At 42.4% G+C, this 26,350-nt stretch overlaps 1 protein-coding gene across 1 annotated transcript in view; it reads left to right on the top strand.

Moving 5' to 3' along the window:
• LOC134656978 (clathrin heavy chain) overlaps nucleotides 1-26,350 on the top strand; it is a 61,973-nt gene that overhangs the window by 19,474 nt on the left and 16,149 nt on the right. Inside the window, exons 7-19 of the mRNA XM_063512543.1 lie at nucleotides 1,181-1,377; nucleotides 3,632-3,812; nucleotides 5,419-5,612; nucleotides 12,187-12,413; nucleotides 13,265-13,436; nucleotides 14,115-14,393; nucleotides 14,842-15,060; nucleotides 16,559-16,701; nucleotides 17,780-17,914; nucleotides 21,390-21,612; nucleotides 22,410-22,584; nucleotides 22,945-23,099; nucleotides 23,536-23,760. Coding sequence (XP_063368613.1) covers nucleotides 1,181-1,377; nucleotides 3,632-3,812; nucleotides 5,419-5,612; nucleotides 12,187-12,413; nucleotides 13,265-13,436; nucleotides 14,115-14,393; nucleotides 14,842-15,060; nucleotides 16,559-16,701; nucleotides 17,780-17,914; nucleotides 21,390-21,612; nucleotides 22,410-22,584; nucleotides 22,945-23,099; nucleotides 23,536-23,760 — 2,525 coding nt within the window. The remainder of the gene's footprint in view (nucleotides 1-1,180; nucleotides 1,378-3,631; nucleotides 3,813-5,418; nucleotides 5,613-12,186; nucleotides 12,414-13,264; nucleotides 13,437-14,114; nucleotides 14,394-14,841; nucleotides 15,061-16,558; nucleotides 16,702-17,779; nucleotides 17,915-21,389; nucleotides 21,613-22,409; nucleotides 22,585-22,944; nucleotides 23,100-23,535; nucleotides 23,761-26,350) is intronic.

The raw sequence follows: 26,350 nt of genomic DNA on the forward strand, positions 1-26,350 counted from the left end.
GCCCTTTCTGCCGCTGATAGAGGCATTGTAGCTACAAAATACATTCAAATATTTAGTTACTCGCTTTACAGTCGCAACAACGCGATTCACTGTGACTCACGTTACAAGTATCTCAAGTCATGTATTTCTATAAAATAACACTTATGCGGAGAAATAAACCGCGAGAATGACACCATCTAAGCCCAATCATACACATAGTTCAATATAAGTTCGTTTGTCCAAAACTTCAGTACAGTAAATGAAAAATATTGTTTTTTACGTTACTCACGTTACTCAACGACATGCAATTTTCATTCACCTCTTACATATTTTTCTTTCAACTTATGATAATTGTAATCAAAGTAACGCGTGAATAATTTAATAGACAACAGATAAATAAAGGTTACTTACCTCTTCTTTGCGTAAAAATCAATTAAAGTCGTAATATTTATAATCACTTATTTTACGTTCGTAGTTGATTCCGCAAGCAGCACTTACAATGTCGGAAATTATGACAACCGTTGACTTATTATTGACTTAAGGTTATAAAATTTGTTCTGCTACCCTCATTTGATTATTCTACATTCAAACACATTCTAAATTCAATAGTTTATTTTTTCGTTGTCATGTCCGAGTTACGCGGAAAGACCCTATAAATGTTATATTGCACATGAAGTTTGAGGCTGACAGTTTTATTGTAACTATTCTCCAGAAGTAAAGCTTTTGCCGAACGACAAATAAGTATTGAAACGGGGCAACAAAGTAACAGCAAGAATAAGTCATTACTTATCATAAAGCTACGTTTTACGACCTCACGCCCACTCGCAACACATAAGGAAAAGAATATAACAAACATTACAGTAAAAGACCTCTAACGCCAAATGTTCTGTTTGCGGAAATTACCAATTTTATTTTCTTGGAATTCGAATAACGATATAGCACTAAGACACCGAATAGATTATTTGCAGTGTAGCATAGCGTAATACTGTCTGGCTGGCTGTATTGTCAGTAACAGTAGTTGGCAAAATCTATGATAATATGACAGTGACGCCAAGCATAGCTTTCGAAACCCCTCGGTAAAACTTTTAAATTCCACTTAAAATTTTAACTTTAAAGTTAATTTTAGAGCAAACGGGAACCGGTCAAGAACTTTGCTCGCTTTCTTGTATTTTCTCAAATAATGAACATGTTCGTTCCGCAGGCGTGAATCGCAAAGGCCAAGTCCTCTCCGTAACCGTAGAGGAGGACTCCATCGTGCCCTACATCAACACGGTGCTGCAGAATCCAGAGCTGGCCCTGCGGTTAGCCGTGCGTAACAACTTGGCTGGGGCTGAGGAACTGTTCGTCAGGAAGTTTAACATGCTGTTCACTAACGCGCAGTACGGCGAGGCGGCCAAGGTCAGTGTATACCGGTTTCTGTAAAGATTGAGCAATCTAAATTAATTTTGTATTAAGCAGAAACGTCTGCGAACGATGCTATTAAGCTTCGAAATAAATTAAAAGTGGAAAAATTCACTGTCTTGGGTGGAACTTGAACCCACGACCACTGGATCACTAGTACAGTGCGTTTAAGAAGTGTAGGACTCTTACGGTAGATGTCGCTAAGAGCCTCCCTAGGGCTCATATATGATGGAAATATTCGCTGAATTGGGTACGGTCTTGGTAGCTCAGATGGCAGAGCACTGTACTAGTGATCCAGTGGTCGTGGGTTCAAGTCCCACCCAAGACAGTGAATTTTTCCACTTAATTTATTTTGAGCAATCTGTGCCTGTGTTATAATTACTAGAAATATGGGACGTGTGCTTGGCCTTGGCGATACAAGTCTACACATTTAGATCGAGCAGCAACTGCTTCGTAAAGCGGCTAGGTCACTTTCGACCCGCTTAATGTCAATTTTTTTATATGCTTAACTTTTTCATCGGGCGATCTATTAACCGTTTCGTTGCGTTCCATTTTCGAGAACTTGGCTGTGGCGGCGAGCAATTATTTCATGATACGACAGGCGTGCCTTACGCTATAGAATATGATGTCACGCCTATCGGTGTCATACGCCACACGTTAAAAACATTGATGACACGCCTGTCGTGCCATCCGCATCGAAACGGTTTAGTGCAGTGAGTGTATACTTGGTCAACCAGATCTTGACAGTAGAAAAAGGCGGCAAATTTGAAAAATGTAGGCGCGAAGGGATATCGTCCCATAGAAAATTTAAATTTCGCGCCTTTTTTTACTGACAAGATTTGGTTGACCAGCTATAGTTAGATTATAGTTCTTGATATTATCCAATGATATTATACAGGGTGGATTTTCTTTTTGGGTCAGTGAGGGCAGCTACCAGATCCCGTGCTGCTACGAGAAAACGGTCTAAGAAGACCTTCCCTCGATTTCAAATTAATGAAGATTGGCTTTTACAGATTTTGGAAAAAACATACAGGATGCGAGAAAAAGGTCATTTTTGACAAACTTTTTTTTTGATGCCAATCGATCCCATTCCTATTAAGGATCAAAAGCTTGTATGGAACCAAAAAAAAATTTCCGGCTAGAAAAGCCACAAATCGAGGAAAACTTTTCCCGTACAATTTGTATGAAAATGAAAACTTTTATTTTTCACATGCTATTTTTGTATGCCAATCGATTCCATTCCTATCCAGTATCAATAGTTTCCTAGGGGCAACTTACGGTAATGTACTAAAAAGGCACAAATTAATAAAAACTTTTCCCATACATTTACTATGGAGAAAATGTGAAATGTTATTCTCAATTTTCTATCTTGCCCATCAGTCCTACAAATGTCTTCATACAGTATTATGGTCCTTAAATGTAACAGGACTGATTGGCCAGATAGAAAAATGTGAATGAAATTTCACGTTCACTCCATAGTAAATGTATGGAAAAAGTTTTCTTTAATTTGTGGCTTTTTAGTACATTACCGTAAGTTGACCCCAAAGAAACTATTGATACTGGATATGAATGGAATCGATTGGCATACAAAAATAGCATGTGAAAAATAAAAGTTTCCATTATCATACAAATTGTACGGGAAAAGTTTTCCTCGATTTGTGGCTTTTCTAGCCGGAAATTTTTTTTTTGGTTCCATACAAGCTTTTGATCCTTAATAGGAATGGGATCGATTGGCATCAAAAAAAAAGTTTGTCAAAAATGACCTTTTTCTCGCACCCTGTATGTTTTTTCCAAAATCTGTAAAAGCCAATCTTCATTAATTTGATATCGAGGGAAGGTCTTCTTAGACCGTTTTCTCGTAGCAGCACGGGATCTGGTAGCTGCCCTCACTGACCCAAAAAGAAAATCCACCCTGTATAACCATAGATAGGTTATACTCATACTTTAGGAGCACAAAAAATACTTCCATATTTATTTCTGTGCCTATGAAGAAATCTGTTATTTTTGATTAATTTTCTCATTCCATCCATCTTTGTCACACTCGTTGTTAAATATAAGGTTGTCTCTTTATCTTTCGGTGTGCGGCAGCTCGTTAGCACGTGCACATTTCTCACTTGTCCAGCCGCGTCTAAAGGCAACTTGTCCAATTTGTCACAAGTTAAGCGCTTCAATTTTGGTACGCCTATAACCTATCTTGAGTTATAAATCATTGATATTATCTGTATTGTAATCGTACTAATGATTGGTCCAGGTGGCAGCAATGGCGCCGCGAGGTATCCTCCGCACCCCGCAGACCATCCAGCGTTTCCAGCAAGTTCCAACCCAGCCGGGGCAGACGTCCCCCCTGCTCCAGTACTTCGGCATCCTGCTCGACCAGGCGCAGCTCAACAAGTTCGAGTCGCTCGAGCTCTGCAAGCCGGTCTTGTTGCAAGGTATCCCCATACCACTAGTGGCTCTGTGAGCTGTAGACCTCGCGAGCATAGCTTATTGGGACCGTGCACGATGACAGCGCCACACAGCGGTTTGATCAATCAACAATACAAAGATTTTAATTTATTAAAAAAAATACGAAGTTTTAGTGAAAAAAAAATACAAAAAGTCATGTCTTACTGGGGATCGAACCCAGACTTTCTGTGTGCAAACAAAAAAAGCGATTGTTTACAAAACGCGCCATGATAGTTCTTAGCTAAGCTGACGAAATTCGGCTACTCATTCTCGAGTACAAACTAAATATCTAAATACCGCCTAAATCAGCAATACAATTTTTCTGCATTTTTTGCCATTTACTATGTAAATATGTCTCAAAAAGAAAATACTCTTATGATATCGATACGACTATTTGTTTAAGCGCGAGGTATCACAACTCCTCCATTTTTGAAAATTTCCAAAAACGGGATCGACAAAAAAATTTTATTTACTCATAGAATCTGGTGACAAAATTTCACAAGAATCAGTGGAGAATTGTGACCTGTAGAGGAGAACATCCGGACATACAAAAGCAAAATGCCCGAGTCAAAACGTAGACCTACGCTACGCTTCGGTCAATAAAGGCCCCCCTTTTAGCAGATACGCATAGCTGTAGTACCTATCGGCAAGCTTTGAATCGCAAGCACCCTTGAATAGGGAGTATTACTGCAATGTTTGACCGCCAGAGTGCAGCACTAGCGCCTTTAGTAAACCATAGAGGAACTTATACATACTGTATCTTAAACTGTTTTTTGACAAGTTTTCACAGACATTGTACATCAAGGCGGTTTGTTCACAAAGGGCCTACCGGGAAACGCGAAATCGAAACTTAGCTATCTGCCTCTTTATCGCTCGAATATGCAAGAGTGATAGAGAGGTTAGATAACAAAATTTCGACTCTCTTGTTTGTGGTAGACCCTTAGATTGTGACTGACTGTGGGAGTGGCGCCCCCTATGCAGAATTTCGCGTAATATTCCCTATTCTACTAGCCTTTTAACCTATTTAGTGGTTGCTTTGCAGTATAGACTGACTTGTTCTCACTAACACTGACTGACTTGGCCGTGCCTATTAACCTGTCGAATCCCACGATATGACGTCACCATAAGCGTTCTGGCTCATATATGAGCCGTGGGAGCTGACAGATTAAAGACAAGAGGACTGCTACTCACACCACCATCTACGACAACACTATTTTCCCCTTAGAAGCCTGATCCTTATAACAATGAAGAGTAACTAATCGACGAGAGCTATAAGCTATTTTGACGACCGGTCTGGCCTAGTGGGTAGTGACCCTGCCTGTGAAGCCGCGGTCCTGGGTTCGAATCCCAGTAAGGGCATTTATTTGCGCGATGAGCACAGATATTTGTTCCTGAGTCATGGTTGTTTTCTATGTATTTAAGTATTTGTATATTATATATATCGTTGTCTGAGTACCCACAACACAAGCTTTCTTGAGCTTACCGTGGGGCTTAATCAATTTGTGTAATAATGTCCTATAATATTTATTTATTATTTATTTATTTATTTATTATTTATTATTGCGAAACTCTTTACGAAATATTCGTTTCCAGGTCGCAAGCAGCTGCTGGAAAAGTGGCTAAAGGAAGAGAAGCTGGAATGTTCAGAGGAGCTCGGAGACCTGGTGAAGCAGGTGGACCCCACGTTGGCGCTCTCGGTGTACCTGCGGGCCAACGTGGCCAGCAAGGTCATCCAGTGCTTCGCCGAGACGGGGCAGTTCCAGAAGATTGTGCTGTATGCCAAGAAGGTGAGTTTATCTGTAATTTTAAGCACATGTAACGTGGACACAATTAACCTTTACAAAATGAGAAAACAGTTGTTTTTTTCGCTACATCCTTATAGATCTCTACGCTGTTTGTTAATCCATTCATGCAATACTCAAATATCAAATATCAACATTTATTCAGCAAATAGGCCACAAGGGCACTTTTACACGTCAATATGGAATTTACATACAGCAAAAAAAAACACATCAATAATTATAAAATACAACTAAGCCGTAAATATCAAATCAAACTAACATAGAGATGTATAAAGTCTCTAAATGTCGAATTACAAAAAACGCAATAACAATAGTATTGAAAAAAAAAACAAAGATACAAAAACTATAATCTAAAATTATTTAGAGATGTAAATGTCTCTAAGTGTCATCATAACTAAAAGATTACAATATATAGTAGTTAATCAAATTATCCTTAGAGATGTATAGGATCTCCAAGAGTCAAAATCCTGTATATCTAATTAAAACATTCATTAAATTAAAGAAAATGATAGTAAAAATAAAATAGCATACGAGAACCGAATGAGGTGTGTCCATGTACTCATTTCATTCACCCCCTTTCTAACTTGTCCTATACTATATATTCTTTGGACATTATGCGGTCTCCAATGCACGATGTGGAGAAACACATGATTTTAGGGCGAATGAATCGCAAACGTACTTGGGATGGGGCGAGTAGTTATGAGATGCGAAGAGCTCGGCTGGCAGCATTCTGCACCGTACAGTCCACAAAATGGAGACAAATCAGATATGGTCGCGAATGAAACTTCAAGTTGGGTTGCAAATGAACTGACGTTTTATTTAAAAAACACGTTATTACTTAGTTTACAACAGATGGCGCTAGTGGTAATACATATACTATTATTTTGTTACTATGATAGAAAATTAGATTTACAACATCCTCTCTTAACAAAATAATCTAAAAATGACCTGAGAGTTTTAATCTCAAAAACAACAAACAGAAGCTTACTATTTCAGAAACTTATATTCCAGATATGCCCATTAATTTCATAAATTTATAGTGCTTGTCTGCACTAAGGCTTTTTGTGAGCAAATCAGCTGGCATGTTAGAAGTTGGTACATATCCTAGTTTGACCTTATTATACATAACACATTCTCTAACAAAGTGATGTCGCACATCAATATGCTTGGTCCTCTTGTGGAACAATGGATTAGCTGCTAATTTGAGTGAACTTTGACTATCACTGTATAAGCATATTGGTGTACTCTCACATGGTTTTAAGATATCATTTAACAAATTCTTTAAATAAATTGCCTCTTTACAAGCTTCGCTTAATCCCATGTATTCCGATTCACAGCTCGACAAAGCAATAGTTCTTTGCTTTCTGGATTCATAAGATATTACACATCCCGACATTATGAAGCAATAACCTGTGTAAGATCTTCTATCTATAGTACATGCTGCCCAATCAGCATCCACAAAACCATGCAAAGAACTATTACACTTTCTATACACTAAACCATAGCTTTTAGTTTTCTGTAAATATCTTAACAGTCTTTTTAAATGTTTCCAATGAGTTTCATTATAACTATTGTTATACTGGCTAAGAAAACTTACACTATAAGCAATATCAGGTCGTGTTAGGACAGACAGGTACATAAGACTACCTATTAATTGTTGATAGGGATACCTTTTATCACAATTATTTATTTCCTTTTCTAATTTTAAATTGACTTCCATAGGAGTGCTTGAACCTTGACAATTGGGCATATTAAATTTGTTTAAAATATTCTCAACAAATTGTTCTTGGTCAACAGTGATACAATCTTTTTTAACATTTACTCTCATTCCTAAACACTGCTTGATCTGGCCTAAGTCCTTTATTTTAAATTTATTAACAAGTTCAGACTTTAACTCCTCATATGAATTTCTGCAATTATAAAACACAAAGAAGTCATCCACAAATAATGCAATATATACTTTCACATTGTTTTCACATTTTATAAACAGACAGGGTTCATACTTTGATTTCTGATAACCCAGTTTTAACAAACATTCTTCTACTCTAGTGTACCAGGCCCTAGCAGACTGCTTTAGGCCATAAATTGCCCTCTTTAATTTTAGTACCTTATTATCACAATTTACAAAATTGGAACATTCTGGTATTTCCATGTATACATTTTCTTTAATGAAACCGTTCAAAAAAGCTGTAGGTACATCTAAGTGATTCATATTTAAATCTAATTGAACACTCAGAGCAAACAAGAGTCTTAGAGTGGAGTACCTTAACACTGGCGAGAAGGTTTCTGTAAAGTCTATGCCCTTCTTTTGTGTGAAACCTTTTGCGACTAACCTTGCTCTATAGCGCACTTCACCATCACTGTTAAATTTCTTTTTAAACACCCACTTATTTTTCACCACTGTACCATCCTTTGGCCTATCTACCAGCACCCAAGTGTCATTATCACTGAAAGATTTCAGTTCCTCTTTCATTGCACTTTGCCACTGCACTTTTTCTGGTCCGGTCACAGCCTCGGTAAGTGAGATATTTTCTCCTGGAACCTCATCAACACACATGGTTGCATAGCCATAGTAATCTGGTTGACGTCGAACACGCTTGGACACCTCCTGCATTTCTTGCTCTGTCTCCAGTGTCGAATCCATTTCTAGCTCGTAAAAGCTGTCATCCTCACTTGGAACATACGTCACATCATTGTTATCCTCGTGAACGCTGTCATCTGTGGTACTCTGTGACATACTTCTAGACCAGCTACTCTGTGCCTCTAGAGTCACACACTCACTATCCTCCTTTTGATGGTCTTCTACCAAAAGCGTTCTTTCTTTTACACCAAAATTTTCCATAATTATTACGTCTCTGGCAATAACTATATCCTGAGAATTTGGATCATACAAGCGATAACCTTTGGTGACTTCTGAATAACCAACAAGGTACATCTTGGTCGCTTTCTTGTCCCATTTTCTGCGCTTTTGCTTTGGGACATGCATCATTACTGGGCTACCGAAGATCCGTAAGTGGCCAATGTTTGGCTTCTTGCCTGTCCACATTTCATAAGGTGTAGTATCTCCATCGAGTCCTGATGCCGGTGACCTATTCTTTACATACACTGCTGTGTTTATAGCTTCTGCCCAAAACTTCTTATCAAATTGAGCATCGAAAAGAAAACAGCGTGCTTTCTCTACTAAAGAACGGTTGTATCTTTCCGAAACACCATTAGATTCTGGTGTATACGCAGTTGTTTTCTGATGCACTATGCCGCACTGCTTCAAGTAGTTCTCCATTTCAGTTGAGCAAAATTCTCCACCACCGTCACTTCTTAAAACTTTAATTTTCTTAGACTGCTGGTTTTCAACTAATTTCTGGAACTCCTTGAAGTATCTGAATGTTTGATGTTTTGATTGAAGAAAGTAAACAAAACACATTTTGCTATAGTCATCTACAAATAAGAGGTAGTATCTTGCATTTCCAAGTGACTGATTTTCCATTGGGCCGCACAAATCCGTGTGGATTAATTCCAGGACCTCCTTGCTTCTGCTTGCACTCTGAGGAAATGGCAGTCTCGCTTGCTTTCCCTCGCAGCATACTTCACAGCTGGATTTATCTAACCTGCCACTTTTTTCTTGAAATGAGACACCTTCAACTACTCCTTTATTCATTTTACTGAGATCATTTGCATTAATATGGCCTAAACGTCTATGCCAAACTTGATCCATACTTGAAGTTGCTGTTGCCGCTAGCATACTTATTTGCCTAATATTTAAACGGTACACTCCATCTACTAAATCAGCCTTTCCGATGACTTGATTTTGTGCATTTATAATGTAACAGCCCGTTTTCTCAAAATGAACCTTGTTTCCATTCGCAATCAGCTGACTGACTGATAACAAATTCGTGGTTAGGTTAGGAACGCACAATACATCACGAACTGGAATGTCATACTCCGTATTATTCACCACTGTAGTAATCTGTGTATCTCCTGAACACACTACTGGCACACAGGCTTTATTAGCAACGATTATTTCTTTCATTTTCGGTTGGTAACAAACATTGGATAGAATGTTTTTATTAGATACAAAATGGCCGCTCGCGCCTGAATCGACGTAAAAATCATTCGGGCTAAATTTTCCTGTTGAAAATACGGCACTAAACGCATTCATCTTCACTTTCTGCCTTTCAGGACATTGATTTTTATAATGCCCCAGCTGTTTACAGTCGTAACAACGTATCGACGCTTTTGACGTTTTGACGTTTCCATTGACAGATGTCGAAGAACTCGAAGATTGCGTTTCGTTACTCCCACTGTTGTAACTTTTCTTTTGAAATGTTTTATTGCTACCTCCAATTCGTTTGTGCGAATTTTTAGCAATGAATGCGGTTTCTGATTTAACCTCAAAATCTGTACTCATATCCAATAACTTTGTTTTTATAGAATCTGCACTTATAGTCATCCCCGAATGCTCAATAGCCATAATCATCGGGCTAAATTTCTCTGGAAGACCCGCCAATAACAAAGAACCGATCCACTCATCGTTTATCTCGAAACCAGTACCTTTTAATTTCTGTGCCGTTTCCACTAACTGTGTCACGTACGCAGTCATAGACTCACTTGTTTCTAGGCGTATTGAAATTAAATTCCTCAGCAAGCTAATCTTACGCGTGTAACCGGAGTCGTCAAACAATGATTTTAGCTTAATCCAAGTACTTCTCACTGAAGTCTCGCCTTTAATATGGACATAAAGCGAAGGATCAATGGTTAAAACCATCTTAGCTCTGGCTTTTTTGTCGCTTGCATCGTCTAGCACATGCTGGCTGGCCAAGTCGACGCCCTCCAAGACGAGAAAGTTTTCCACAGCAAACGCCCAGTCGTCGTAGTTTTCTCGCCCTTTCAACTTTGGAACGTTCACTGAATAGTTCGCTGACATTTTATTACTGTGCACTACGAAAAACTACCGAAAAAACTCCGAAAAACTAATTAAATACGAGCTGGACCCGTAACCTAATGAAACTTCAAGTTGGGTTGCAAATGAACTGACGTTTTATTTAAAAAACACGTTATTACTTAGTTTACAACAGATGGCGCTAGTGGTAATACATATACTATTATTTTGTTACTATGATAGAAAATTAGATTTACAACACTCTGCAATGAGAGAACGAAAAAGTATAGGGTATTTGACTACTAGTCAAATCAGTTTCTGTTTTCGAACTGTCAAACCGATTACGGAATTTATATGAAACACTAGCACGTGACGTCACAATCAAATTACCTACTCTTTATAGTTTTATACTGGTTTTAAAATAGAAATTGTGTCTTAAAATAACTGCTGTCCACGTTTCTCTATTAATCTTCTGGTGCTTTATTTCATGCATGGTTTAAAGTAATTTATTTTAAATACAGTCAAATACCGTATTATCTCTGAATTAGCACGAATTGTAATTTCAAGCGGTCATGAGGCGACTGAGCGTTCCCTTAACTTTTTAACCGCTATAAAATACGTCATCGAGCGTGCTCGTGTCGCCGGGGGTGGGCGTTTTTTAGGGTTCCGTAGCCAAATGGCAAAAAACGGAACCCTTATAGATTCGTCATGTCTGTCTGTCTGTCTGTCCGTCTGTCCGTCTGTCTGTCCGTCCGTATGTCACAGCCACTTTTCTCCGAAACTATAAGAACTATACTGTTGAAACTTGGTAAGTAGATGTATTCTGTGAACCGCATTAAGATTTTCACATAAAAATAGAAAAAAAACAATAAATTTTTGGGGTTCCCCATACTTCGAACTGAAACTCAAAATTTTTTTTTTCATCAAACCCATACGTGTGGGGTATCTATGGATAGGTCTTCAAAAATGATATTGAGGTTTCTAATATCATTTTTTTCTAAACTGAATAGTTTGCGCGAGAGACACTTCCAAAGTGGTAAAATGTGTGTCCCCCCCCCTGTAACTTCTAAAATAAGAGAATGATAAAACTAAAAAAAATATATGATATACATTACCATGTAAACTTCCACCGAAAATTGGTTTGAACGAGATCTAGTAAGTAGTTTTTTTTTATACGTCTTAAATCGCCTAAATACGGAACCCTTCATGGGCGAGTCCGACTCGCACTTGGCCGCTTTTTTTTTGTTGTCGCCTATACTTTTTTTTCAAATTTGGGATTTTTTATGTTATTTCTACTCAGAATCACGAGCTCTTTCTATCCTAATAGGAGAAAAAAAGTGTCCTAAGGTTTTTATTTCTATTCCGTCACCATTATTCATAGACCTTGTATGGCGGTCGCGTAATAGAAAGATTGAAAAATGTTTGGAAATTTTGGGACACTTTTTTTCTCCTATTAGGATAGAAAGAGCTCGTGATTCTTAGTAGAAATAACATAAAAATTCCCAAATTTGAAAAAAAAGTGTAGGGGACAACAAAAAAAAACGCCCGGGTACGAAGTTACACGAAGTTTAGTCTTATTTATCAGACAGCGGCGAAATAAGCCCGATTTTGTATGTCTTATATATCAGTCTACGGCGGTTAAAAGGATAAAATTAGTTTGATGAACTGTGTATTCTCTCGCAGGTCGGCTACACGCCCGACTACATATTCCTGCTGCGGTCCGTGATGCGCACGAACCCGGAGCAAGGCGCCGGGTTCGCGGGCATGCTGGTCGCCGAGGACCCGCCCCTCGCCGACATCAACCAGATCGTGGACGTGTTCATGGAGCAGAACATGGTGCAGCAGTGCACGGCGTTCCTGCTGGACGCGCTTAAGAACAACCGGCCCGAGGAGGGGCCGCTGCAGACCAGGTCCCTTACCATAAACCTTGGAGGATATAATCAAACGGAGACGCCATGTCTGTAATTTTCTGTACAAAACAGTCTGCCGATTTTTGCGGGGGAGGGGAACGTCAAATGTATGCGTAACGTAAAAATAGCCATCTCAGATAAACGTCAGTCCATACATTGTGTATGACCGTTGGCCGGCTATTTTCGACAGAGGGGAAAGCCTGTTAATGGCTACTCCGTTTAGTTGTATCCTCCAAGCCATAAACAGTAACTTGAAGACCACGGAACGTGTGCTCCGAGCGTGTGTTCCGTGGCCGAGGCTTAATGCAAACTATTTTCGTAAATGGACTGGTTTTAGACCAGGTCACATGAACCATAGAGAAATATGCTCCATGCTTATGCTCAACCACATACGACTTTCCGGTCGATGCTACATCTATTGTCAAGTAGCAGTACTGATAGTTCCGCTACTCGATGCTAGATGTCGACATTGAAATTAATGGTCTTTTTGGTATCAAAACTGATGTATGGAGTGAGCAATCTATGTATTTTTTCTCTATGCCTGACCCTAGCCAATTTCTTAAAAAGTTTGTCAAAGAAATAATGACACGCGAACTTATGCGAGGTAGTATTTACGCCAAAAAATTCAGTAGTTCATCACATCACGGTAATAGTTGCAAGTATGAGTCATCATCATCAACTCACCAAGTCTTTCTTGAGTTCAACTTGCCCAAAGTCTGTTTCAGAAAAAATACCAATTTCGGGGATACTTATTTTATGGAAAGCAACCTCCACTTTTTAGATAGTTTAGCTGAATGACATGGTTTAGATTCCCAGCGATTGTTATGTTGACTGATATCTGTCTCCCTCAGGCTGCTGGAGATGAACCTGATGTCAGCTCCGCAAGTGGCGGACGCGATCCTCGGCAACGCGATGTTCACGCGCTACGACCGCGCGCACGTGGCGCAGCTGTGCGAGAAGGCCGGCCTGCTGCAGCGCGCGCTAGAGCACTACACCGACCTGTACGACATCAAGCGGGCCGTGGTGAGTAACTCCTGTCTTATTATGAGCTCCTGGTACTTTCCATGCAGCTGACATAGCAGTTTTTGATGATGATTAATGTAGACGATGCTGTAAATAGCATTAGGTGATCTCAAGCTAAGGCCCACTTGCACCATTTCACTAACCCGGGGTTAACCGGTTAAACCTGGAGTTACCATGGTTACCAGCACAATTTGACACTAGGTTAACGGTTTAATAGCTTAACCCCGGGTTAGTGGAATGGTGCAAGTGGGCCTAAGGTAAATACAGCTTTGCTGTGATGTGTAGTAGTGGGCTTGAAAACTTTGAAATAAATAAGTCATTGTAGCCAGAAAGTAAACAAAGGACTCTTCAAACGAAAATAGATCTATACTTAGCATCACTTGTGCCAATCCACTAACCCGGGTTAAACCGTTAACCCATGTCAAATTGTACTGGTAACGGGTTAGTGGGATGGTGCAAGTGGCCCTTAGATACTGACAGACTCAAGAACACTGAAAATTAAAAAAAAAACCTTTGTAAGACCAAAGCCAAGAAAGGACATTTCGGAATTCAACTGCCAAGGGACGACAAGTTTTAACGATATCTACGCGCATGATTTCGTAAGCGGAGATTAGTAACCAAAAGTTTGTCTGTGCTACTAAATTTTACAGAAAAACTAAAACTTCTCTTTTTCTCCAGGTCCACACCCACCTGCTCTCAGCAGAATGGCTGGTCACCTACTTCGGCAGCCTGTCCGTCGAGGATTCCCTCGAGTGCCTCAAGGCCATGCTCCAGGCCAACATACGCCAGAACCTTCAGATCTGCGTCCAGATCGCCACCAAGTACCATGAACAGCTGACAACGAAGGCGCTCATTGAGCTGTTTGAGAGCTTCAAGACTTATGAGGGCCTGTTCTATTTCCTGGGCTCCATTGTCAACTTTAGCCAGGACCCGGAAGTCCACTTCAAGTATATTCAGGTTAGTATTTATATTATCATAATGGTCTAAATCTAGATGTCTTAGTTCTTAATCCGTAACCAAAAACTTGACGTTTTCTAATTCTTTTTTTTTTCATTTACAAGGTCTAATGTCTTTTTCTAATGCTTTTTTGAAACTGTATTCTACCTATAGTTGGCCAAACCAATTTGTCAGTTAATAAAAACAAAAAAAACTATACTCATCCTTTTGCTTTGGGTGCTAGTACTAGTGTAAAACAAAGATAGTACGATTCTCTCTATGTTTGAAATGAGACAGTCCTTTGACAAACTATATGTAACAATTCACAAAGATAAGTTACATTACCACTTCATTGAAGTTATTATGATGTTTACTTTTTGAGTTGTAGACTACAACTACAACTTGTAGTTGCATAAGGATGCCCTAGTATTGACAAAATACCTATATGCAACTCGTTTCCAATTCCCAGGCCGCCTGCAAGACCGGTCAAATCAAGGAGGTGGAGCGCATCTGCCGCGAGTCCAACTGCTACAATGCGGAGCGCGTCAAGAACTTCCTCAAGGAGGCGAAGCTGCCCGACCAGCTGCCGCTCATCATCGTGTGCGACCGCTTCGACTTCGTGCACGACCTGGTGCTGTACCTGTACAGGAACAGCCTGCAGAAGTACATCGAGATCTATGTGCAGAAGGTAACGTCAAACCATAGACTAGGAATCCTCTAGACGGAGTTTAGAGCAATTATTTCATGAAACCAATGCTGCCAAATATACTGGGGGACGAGGTGAGCGAGTCCCGTGCCGTGATTGGTCCGTTCAAAGACACGGACGTCACACAAAGACACTTTGACTCGAAAATGGAGTAAAACTACCGTATATTTGTGGCAGAGGGGGTAGCGCTACTATGCTCAGGCTGGAGGATGTCTTGTCGGTGCGTCAAACAAAACCAGTTACATGATCAATCACCCTAACAATAGGGTTCTACTTTCTTCTCAAATCGAACTGATTGGCACCCTAGACCCTAACTCTAGCGATAGGATTCCCTATAAGTTCAGAATGGAGGCACCGCAATATATGGCTTTTCTACGCGTTTAAACTTACAATCTTAATTTAACAGGGTTATCTTTACACCCTTTATAAGGGTGTCAAAAATACTTTGAAAAAAAGTTCAATACTTTAACCTGGATCAATATATAGTTATCCATGCCATAATCGGCAACGGCGACCCTAGCTAATTACGAGCGTGAGCTCTGATATGGCAGGCAAAGCCGAACTTACTTTTAAAAACTCTATCGCAGGTGGGGCAGTAAAGTTGACCAGAATTATTGTAAGTATAATTATAGGAGGGTTTCGGTCGGGATTTACGTGTCTGACGTTTCGCATCAAGATCAGTGAGACGTGCATCTTCAAAGTTCTTTACGCTCAACTTAACGTGAGAACGCCATTCTGGCCGCTGGGAAGCAAGCTCCTCCCATTTGTCACGTGCTATACCGCAGGCAGTTAAGCTTTGGATTCCTCCGAAAACAGTGCCGTTATATGAAGGCCGTCATATAGCGGCAGCAAAAGACGGCCGTCTTTACGGTGGCGACATGTGGAAAGTACCACGGCGTCATAACACACCGTCATCCACCAAGGTCAAAGCGGCAAATTTGAAAAATGTAGGCGCGATGGGATAACGTCCCATAGAAAATTTGAATTTCGCGCCTTTTCCTACTGACAAGATTTGCTTGATCATCTATAATTTACTTGGAGGATGAAATATCATCAGAAGAGGAAAATAATCGTAGTACGGAATCATTTATTCAAATCTCGTGTCATTTATTCAAAATGGCGTCACCGCTATCTAATAAAACGTTCACGAAACTATCGACAAGGTCATGACGGCCGTCATCTTACGTTACGTTGACAATCAAAGTAACGTAACGCCGTCTAGGAAACCGCGCCATCTTGTTTACATAGACAACGTTCTAGTGACGTCAGTCAACGCTATATAGCGGCCGTAATATGACGGCACCGTTTTCGGAGGAATCCAAAGCTTTAGGTGGCGCTTAAGCACATCCTTGTAACGTAGGTGCTGCCCACCTTGCTTCCGTTTACCAGCTGATAGCTGGGAGTAGAAAACGGCTTTCGGTAGTCTGCAATCACTGGATCCTGGATCAATAAGTTAGATACTAAAAGAAACATTGTACAGGTGAACCCGTCGCGTCTACCTGTCGTGGTGGGCGGTCTGCTGGACGTGGACTGCACCGAGGATATCATCAAGAACCTCATCCTGGTGGTGCGGGGACAGTTCTCCACCGACGAGCTGGTGGCTGAGGTCGAGAAGAGGAACAGGTGAAATAATTTTCATATCAACTCTAGTGCTTCTAATGATCTTCGTGGTACGCGAGCCACGGGGAAAAAAAACCCATTGGTATAGTATGGCTCTTCTGAGGTGAACTTTTCGCTTCGAACCTTAATCTTTCAAACAAAGGCCATTGTCTCTATTGTCGCAAAGCCGCTAGCTCGAGCGTTAGCACGTGCCAGTACAACATTCATATTGAAAAACAACCGGTATCGTCATAGTATTAAGGTTCAAATTTAATGTCACTGATATTCTAGATATTACGTTTTGGTAGTGTAGGACGATAGACCGCCCCGAAGCGATACGGCACTCATATTATTTTGATACTTAGTGTGGTAATAAAAATGAAACGTGGTTACATATTTATTATATTGTTTTATTATATACGCGATATAAATCTAACACTGTAACAGGCAAATAATTATGACACAAATGGAACGTGTTTATTTTATACATAGCCTTGTGCCGTCCACTATACAAAATGATAGCAAAGGAAGTTTTTTAAATTAAGGTTGACATTCTATCGAAACTGAGTGTACATCCTAATGTACATTGGGCGGCACGAGGATAGACAAATATTAACTTTCCCTTTCTACAGTAGCCTTTTTACAGACTGGGTGTCGCGATCGTGCGAAGTCGTACATAATTACGCCACTTTCCACAATACAAAATAAAAATTGTATATGTTATGTATTTTACGTAAGAAATAGAGTTATTAAATGTGAACAATATTGTCACTAAAAAAATACATAGACTTTGTTATGATTTGCGGGTGTTTTTGTTTTATCTTCTAATAGGGTACTTGACTGTATTAAAAGAAACTTATTTCACACCATGCATGACATAAAGCACCAGATAATTATTAGAAAAATATAGATAGCAGTTAATTTTAAACACAATGTCTATTTAATAAGTCGAATAGAAATATAAAAAGTGGTGAGTTTACCGTGACCTCATTGTGTAATGTTTCATATAAATTCCATATTAGCAAATAGTTTTGCCAGTTCTAAAAAAGAAACCTATTTGACTAGTAGGAGACCCTAATGCTAATATGTGTACTTGTTCCAGACTGAAGCTGCTGCTGCCGTGGCTGGAGAGCCGCGTGCACGAGGGCTGCAACGAACCGGCCACGCACAACGCGCTCGCCAAGATCTACATCGACTCCAACAACAACCCGGAACGGTTCCTCAAGGAGAACCAATGGTGAGTGCACTATTCTAACACGTTCAGTTCAGTGCAGACGGAAGCTGCTGCTGCCGTGGCTGGAGAGCCGCGTGCACGAGGGCTGCCACGAACCGGCCACGCACAACGCGCTCGCCAAGATCTACATCGACTCCAACAACAACCCGGAACGGTTCCTCAAGGAGAACCAATGGTGAGTGCACTATTCTAACACGTTCAGTTCAGTGCAGACGGAAGCTGCTGCTGCCGTGGCTGGAGAGCCGCGTGCACGAGGGCTGCCACGAACCGGCCACGCACAACGCGCTCGCCAAGATCTACATCGACTCCAACAACAACCCCGAGCGGTTCCTCAAGGAGAACCAATGGTGAGTGCACTATTCTAACACGTTCAGTTCAGTGCAGACGGAAGCTGCTGCTGCCGTGGCTGGAGAGCCGCGTGCACGAGGGCTGCCACGAACCGGCCACGCACAACGCGCTCGCCAAGATCTACATCGACTCCAACAACAACCCCGAGCGGTTCCTCAAGGAGAACCAATGGTGAGTGCACTATTCTAACACGTTCAGTTCAGTGCAGACGGAAGCTGCTGCTGCCGTGGCTGGAGAGCCGCGTGCACGAGGGCTGCCACGAACCGGCCACGCACAACGCGCTCGCCAAGATCTACATCGACTCCAACAACAACCCCGAGCGGTTCCTCAAGGAGAACCAATGGTGAGTGCACTATTCTAACACGTTCAGTTCAGTGCAGACGGAAGCTGCTGCTGCCGTGGCTGGAGAGCCGCGTGCACGAGGGCTGCCACGAACCGGCCACGCACAACGCGCTCGCCAAGATCTACATCGACTCCAACAACAACCCCGAGCGGTTCCTCAAGGAGAACCAATGGTGAGTGCACTATTCTAACACGTTCAGTTCAGTGCAGACGGAAGCTGCTGCTGCCGTGGCTGGAGAGCCGCGTGCACGAGGGCTGCCACGAACTGGCCAAGCACAACGCGCTCGCCAAGATCTACATCGACTCCAACAACAACCCCGAGCGGTTCCTCAAGGAGAACCAATGGTGAGTGCACTATTCTAACACGTTCAGTTCAGTGCAGACGGAAGCTGCTGCTGCCGTGGCTGGAGAGCCGCGTGCACGAGGGCTGCCACGAACCGGCCACGCACAACGCGCTCGCCAAGATCTACATCGACTCCAACAACAACCCCGAGCGGTTCCTCAAGGAGAACCAATGGTGAGTGCACTATTCTAACACGTTCAGTTCAGTGCAGACGGAAGCTGCTGCTGCCGTGGCTGGAGAGCCGCGTGCACGAGGGCTGCCACGAACCGGCCACGCACAACGCGCTCGCCAAGATCTACATCGACTCCAACAACAACCCCGAGCGGTTCCTCAAGGAGAACCAATGGTGAGTGCACTATTCTAACACGTTCAGTTCAGTGCAGACGGAAGCTGCTGCTGCCGTGGCTGGAGAGCTGCGTGCACGAGGGCTGCCACGAACCGGCCACGCACAACGCGCTCGCCAAGATCTACATCGACTCCAACAACAACCCCGAGCGGTTCCTCAAGGAGAACCAATGGTGAGTGCACTAATTTAACAAATTGAGTGCCCAAAACCCGACTATCGGGTATTTTATGATGTCGTTCCCGGGCCGGACGACCCGGCCGGGATAGTCGGGATCGACAACAACCCCGAGCGGTTCCTCAAGGTGTACCAATGGTGAGTGCACCACTTTAATACATTCAGTGCCGAAAACCCGACTACCGGGTATTTTATGATGTCGTTCCCGGGCCGGACGACCCGATAGTCGGGATCAACAACAACCCCGAGCGGTTCCTCAAGGTGTACCAATGGTGAGTGCACCACTTCAACACGTTCAGTGCCGAAAACCCGGCTATCGGGTATTTTATGATGTCGTTCCCGGGCCGGACGACCCGATAGTCGGGATTAACAACAACCCCGAGCGGTTCCTCAAGGAGAACCAATGGTGAGTGCACCATTTTAACACATTCAGTGCCGAAAACCAGACTATCGGGTATTTTATGATGTCGTTCCCAGGCCGGACGACCCGATAGTCGGGATCAACAACAACCCCGAGCGGTTCCTCAAGGAGAACCAATGGTGAGTGCCCTAATTTAACAGCCCCCATCGGGTATTTTATGATGTCGTTCCCAGGTCGGACGACCCGATAGGCGGGATCGTGGTACTACACCTATATATGAAGAATTTTTTGTGGCTTGGCGCGGATGTCTTGTTTGGCTGGGTGGCAATGAATGGGTTAAATCACCCTGCCGACTCCATATCAATTATGTGGGTTAAAGTTACATTGAGAAGAGGATAGGATTAAAAAACCGGCCAAGTGCGATTTGGCCTCGCGCACGAAGGGTTCCGTACCATTACGTAAAAATCACGTTTGTTGTATGGAAGCCCCGCTTAAATATTTATTTTATTCTGTTTTTAGTATTTGTTGTCATAGCGGCAACAGAAATACATCATCTGTGAAAATGTCAACTGTCTAGCTATCACGGTTCATGAGATACAGCCTGGTGACAAACAGACGACGGACAGTGGAGTCTTAGTAATAGGGTCCCGTTTTTACACTTTGGGTACGGAACCCTAAAATGTGAATCTGCAATTGTTCGATCGTTTGACAAATTGATAGTCACACCAGTTACAAGTTGGTGAACACAACTATAGTTTTTTTTAGCATTAGAAATAAGGTAAACAATCTTGATGTGTCTTTTAATTGAAAAACACATTTTAAAAATAAGTTACGGCAAATATGTAACAAATATGAATCTAATACGATCATTTATATTCTTCTGCTTTCATAAGTAATAGTTTTTGATTTTAAAAAGCGTTTTTCAATTAAAAGACATGTCAAGATCGCTTACCTTCTGCAAGTTCTTTCTAATGCTAAAAAAAAGCAGCCAAGTGCGAGTCGGACTCGCCCATGAAGGGTTCCGTATTTAGGCGATTTATGACGTATAAAAAAAAACTACTTACTAGATCTCGTTCAAACCAATTTTCGGTGGAAGTTTACATGGTAATGTACATCATATATTTTTTTTAGTTTTATCATTCTCTTATTTTAGAAGTTACAGGGGGGGGACACACATTTTACCACTTTGGAAGTGTCTCGCGCAAACTATTCAGTTTAGAAAAAAATGATATTAGAAACCTCAACATCATTTTTGAAGACCTATCCATAGATACCCCACACGTATGGGTTTGATGAAAAAAAATTTTTTGAGTTTCAGTTCGAAGTATGGGGAACCCCAAAAATTTATTGTTTTTTTTTCTATTTTTGTGTGAAAATCTTAATGTGGTTCACAGAATACATCTACTTACCAAGTTTCAACAGTATAGTTCTTATAGTTTCGGAGAAAAGTGGCTGTGACATATGGACGGACAGACAGACATGACGAATCTATAAGGGTTCCGTTTTTTGCCATTTGGCTACGGAACCGTAAAAACGAACTATAATACATTGTTTTATCTCGCAGGTACGACTCGCGCGTAGTTGGCAAGTACTGCGAGAAGCGCGACCCCCACCTCGCGTGCGTGGCTTACGAGCGCGGGCAGTGCGACCGCGAGCTGATCGCCGTGTGCAACGACAACTCGCTGTTCAAGACGCAGGCGCGCTACCTGGTGCGCCGCCGCGACCAGGAGCTGTGGCTGGAGGTGCTCGCTGAATCCAACCCCTACAAGCGGCAGCTCATCGACCAGGTATGCCACCCTTAGTACAAACTGCTGGAGTTGGGTCTCTATTGTTTCCCAAATAGTTTTAAGCCATAATGTATTGTTTGCCCGCATTTTCGTTAATCATAATTAATTTGGTTCAGAAACGCGTCACTTCAGGATTGCCATAAAACAAATTTAACCTAACCTATCTATAGGATAACTTAACGAAAATCCTGAAATGTTAACGGTTTCAGTTTTATGACTAATATGACAAACAATACATTATTACTTAAAACTTTATGGGAAACAACGGGACGCTGGGGGTATATCAGAGATCTCTAACGGAATGCACCATGGCGACCCTTTCCAGCCAAAATCGCTTAATCTTCATCAGATCGGCGTAGCCACCAGAAGCAGGCAACACTCGTAGACTGAGGTTTTCCGCTACGATTGTTATATATATAGAAGTAGTCTGCCTTTCAATCATCTATAGTCCAAAAAATCCACTGCCGCCTCTGAGAAAAATTGGCAAAGTTTTGTCCCCAACTTCAGACCTACTGTTGGACACTCCTGAAGTTAGTCCAGCTATTATCTATTGGTGACCCAATCGCGTAGCTTCTGCCCCCGGGAATCGGCACTATGGCTACTTATCTGAACCGAGTCCTATTCCGATATAGCAAACAATAACACACATTCAAGTACAGAATAAAACCATCATTTTAATTTTTAAATATAACCTATAATTGGCTCTGTGATTCTATTGTAATTTCTGGATATATATAGCGCTGTTGGTTTTCCATGTACTAAAATAAAATAAAATATAAAAAAAAATCTTTCCACAGGTCGTTCAAACGGCGCTCTCGGAAACGCAAGACCCAGAAGACATCTCAGTAACGGTGAAAGCTTTCATGACCGCCGATCTGCCTAATGAGCTGATAGAACTGCTCGAGAAGATCGTTCTCGACAACTCCGTGTTCTCCGACCATAGGAACCTGCAGAACTTGCTTATCTTGACAGGTGAGACCCACTTAGTAAAAAAAAATACATTTCTTTTGATAAATCTTTGCGCCTATGAAAGTCTTTCGAGACCTTCAGAGTCAAAACCATGTTGTTGCGGGTTTCTGGCGAGGAATTCCTTAGGCCACCTTACAGCTTCATCGTCAGCATATTATTCCATTGTCCGTATAAAGATAGTTCATACAAATACGGAACACTAATAAGCAAAAGTATGTGACAGTCTTTCGGCATTGGCCACTCGTGCAAAGCCATTTGTCAACTGAACTCGAACTCACGAAGTCCCTGAAAGAAGTTCGAAACTATAGTCTCTTACGGAATTATACATATAAATCTGAGCTAAAATGAACCTTATATCTACAGCAATAAAGGCGGACCGCACGCGCGTGATGGAGTACATCAACCGGTTGGACAACTACGACGCGCCCGATATCGCCAACATCGCCATCAGCAACGAGCTGTACGAGGAGGCGTTCGCCATCTTCAAGAAGTTCGACGTTAACACCTCTGCTATCCAGGTACGTTAGTTTACGATCAACTCGATAATTTAAATGTAAAGACGTAGCTTTGAAATTAAAGTTGTCGAACAAAGATTTTTTACTCCATTTTCGGATGATTATGCAGCCTATTAGGCATCTAAAGCTAGCATACAGGGGGCGCAAGGAAATTAGAGAAACGTCGAATACAGTTATTATATTAGAAGTCTTAATCGCATCTTTGATGGCTTTGGCAAAGCATGTTGGTGTCCAAAACATTTTCTGTCAATAGTAGGTCCTACGTCGTGTCACGCCACGTTGTTTGGACTACAAGAGTATGAATTCCAAGGAAAATGTTACAAAGGTTTTTTGACAAGGTATACTTTTATATTTCGACCTCATAGCCTTGCATTGTCTGTAAAACGTCATGGCAATTTTTAAATTGATATTATCATACATAATATGTATCCTATTTCAGGTGTTAATAGAACAAGTGAAGGACCTCGAGCGCGCGAACGAATTCGCGGAGCGTTGCAACGAGCCCGGCGTTTGGTCGCAGCTCGCCAAGGCCCAGCTCCAACAGGGGCTGGTGAAAGAAGCCATCGACTCGTACATCAAGGCCGACGACCCTTCCGCCTACATGGACGTGGTCGCCACCGCCACACAGGAACAGTCGTGGGACGACCTCGTCAGATACTTGCAGGTGAGATATACTCGTGTGGTCGCAGCTCGCCAAGGCCCAACTACAACAGGGGCTGGTGAAAGAAGCCATCGACTCGTACATCAAGGCCGACGACCCCTCCGCCTACATGGACGTGGTCGCCACCGCCACACAGGAACAGTCGTGGGACGACCTCGTCAGATACTTGCAGGTGAGATATACTCGTGTGGTCGCAGCTCGCCAAGGCCCAACTCCAACAGGGGCTGGTGAAAGAAGCCATCGACTCGTACATCAAGGCCGACGACCCCTCCGCCTACATGGACGTGGTCGCCACCGCCACACAGGAACAGTCGTGGGACGACCTCGTCAGATACTTGCAGGTGAGATATACTCGTGTGGTCGCAGCTCGCCAAGGCCCAACTCCAACAGGGGCTGGTGAAAGAAGCCATCGACTCGTACATCAAGGCCGACGACCCCTCCGCCTACATGGACGTGGTCGCCACCGCCACACAGGAACAGTCGTGGGACGACCTCGTCAGATACTTGCAGGTGAGATATACTCGTGTGGTCGCAGCTCGCCAAGGCCCAACTCCAACAGGGGCTGGTGAAAGAAGCCATCGACTCGTACATCAAGGCCGACGATCCCTCCGCCTACATGGACGTGGTCGCCACCGCCACACAGGAGCAGTCGTGGGACGACCTCGTCAGATACTTGCAGGTGAGATATACTCGTGTGGTCGCAGCTCGCCAAGGCCCAACTACAACAGGGTCTGGTGAAAGAAGCCATCGACTCGTACATCAAGGGCGACGACCCCTCCGCCTACATGGACGTGGTCGCCACCGCCACACAGGAACAGTCGTGGGACGACCTCGTCAGATACTTGCAGGTGAGATATACTCGTGTGGTCGCAGCTCGCCAAGGCCCAACTACAACAGGGGCTGGTGAAAGAAGCCATCGACTCGTACATCAAGGCCGACGACCCCTCCGCCTACATGGACGTGGTCGCCACCGCCACACAGGAGCAGTCGTGGGACGACCTCGTCAGATACTTGCAGGTGAGATATACTCGTGTGGTCGCAGCTCGCCAAGGCCCAACTACAACAGGGGCTGGTGAAAGAAGCCATCGACTCGTACATCAAGGCCGACGACCCTTCCGCCTACATGGACGTGGTCGCCACCGCCACACAGGAACAGTCGTGGGACGACCTAGTCAGATACTTGCAGGTGAGATATACTCGTGTGGTCGCAGCTCGCCAAGGCCCAACTCCAACAGGGGCTGGTGAAAGAAGCCATCGACTCGTACATCAAGGCCGACGACCCCTGCGCCTACATGGACGTGGTCGCCACCGCCACACAGGAGCAGTCGTGGGACGACCTCGTCAGATACTTGCAGGTGAGATATACTCGTGTGGTCGCAGCTCGCCAAAGCGTAGCTCCAGCAGGCCTATCACCGCCACGCAGAAACAGTCGTGAGACCTTGTCAGATACTTGCAGTTAGGCACTGACAATCCAACCTCTAGACTGAGCTTAGGCCAATTCTTTCATGAAACCGATGCTGCCAAAAATACGGGGGTGCGAGGTGAGCGAATCCCGTGCCGTGATTGGTCCGTTCAAAGACACGGACCAATCACGTCACGGGATTGACTCGAAGATGGAGTAAAGCTTTGGATTCCTCCGAAAACGGTGCCGTCATATTACGGCCGCTATATAGCGTTGACTGACGTCACTAGAACGTTGTCTATGTAAACAAGATGGCGCGGTTTCCTAGACGGCGTTACGTTACGTTGACTGTCAACGTAACGTAAGATGACGGCCGTCATGACCTTGTCGATAGTTTCGTGAACGTTTTATTAGATAGCGGTGACGCCATTTTGGAATAAATGACACGAGATATGAATAAATGATTCCGTACTACGATTATTTTCCTTGTCTGATGATCAGGCATCGGAGTTTTTGTCGCATGGTAAGACTAATAGCAAGCTATGGAGTCGACATTTGCCAAAAAATGTAAACTCTTATTCATACTCATACTCATTTATTTAATTTATCTTAAAATGCCTTTAGAGCTGTCGGTCGTGTATATTATCTTAGTCGAATTATATAAAAAAAAAAAAATTCTATTACATTATGAATTCATAACTTCAACTATTTTAACATAGGTACAACTATACAAACTACATCGCTGCGAAAGACCTAATGTCATGTAGGTACTGACACTGACCGCTGATAAAATTGATAAGTATTTGTCATGTGTCAATCACTGGTGATTGCAAACGTAGTAGTTATTTATATCTGTATGTGGTAAATACGTTGAGGAATATTCCATAATTAATTATTATGCCTAACCCAGAAATAGCTGCAATTTTGGCATGGATAGAGCCATACAACGATTTACAATATGACTATGAAAAATCTGCTATAGTGTGCTTGAGTTGTGAAGTACAACTCGCCCAATTGAAACATACATTTATTGCAACAAATGAGGTTTAATAAATTAAACTTATATACGTAGTAACTATTTAGTAATCTGTTCTCATATTAAATAAAATTAATCATGAGTATGAGTATGAATAAGAGTTTACATTTATGGCAAATGTCGACTCCATAGCTTGCTATTAGTCTTACCATGCG

This window comes from Cydia amplana, chromosome 19 (assembly GCF_948474715.1).
Source record: "Cydia amplana chromosome 19, ilCydAmpl1.1, whole genome shotgun sequence".
Taxonomy (NCBI): Eukaryota; Metazoa; Arthropoda; class Insecta; order Lepidoptera; family Tortricidae; genus Cydia; species Cydia amplana.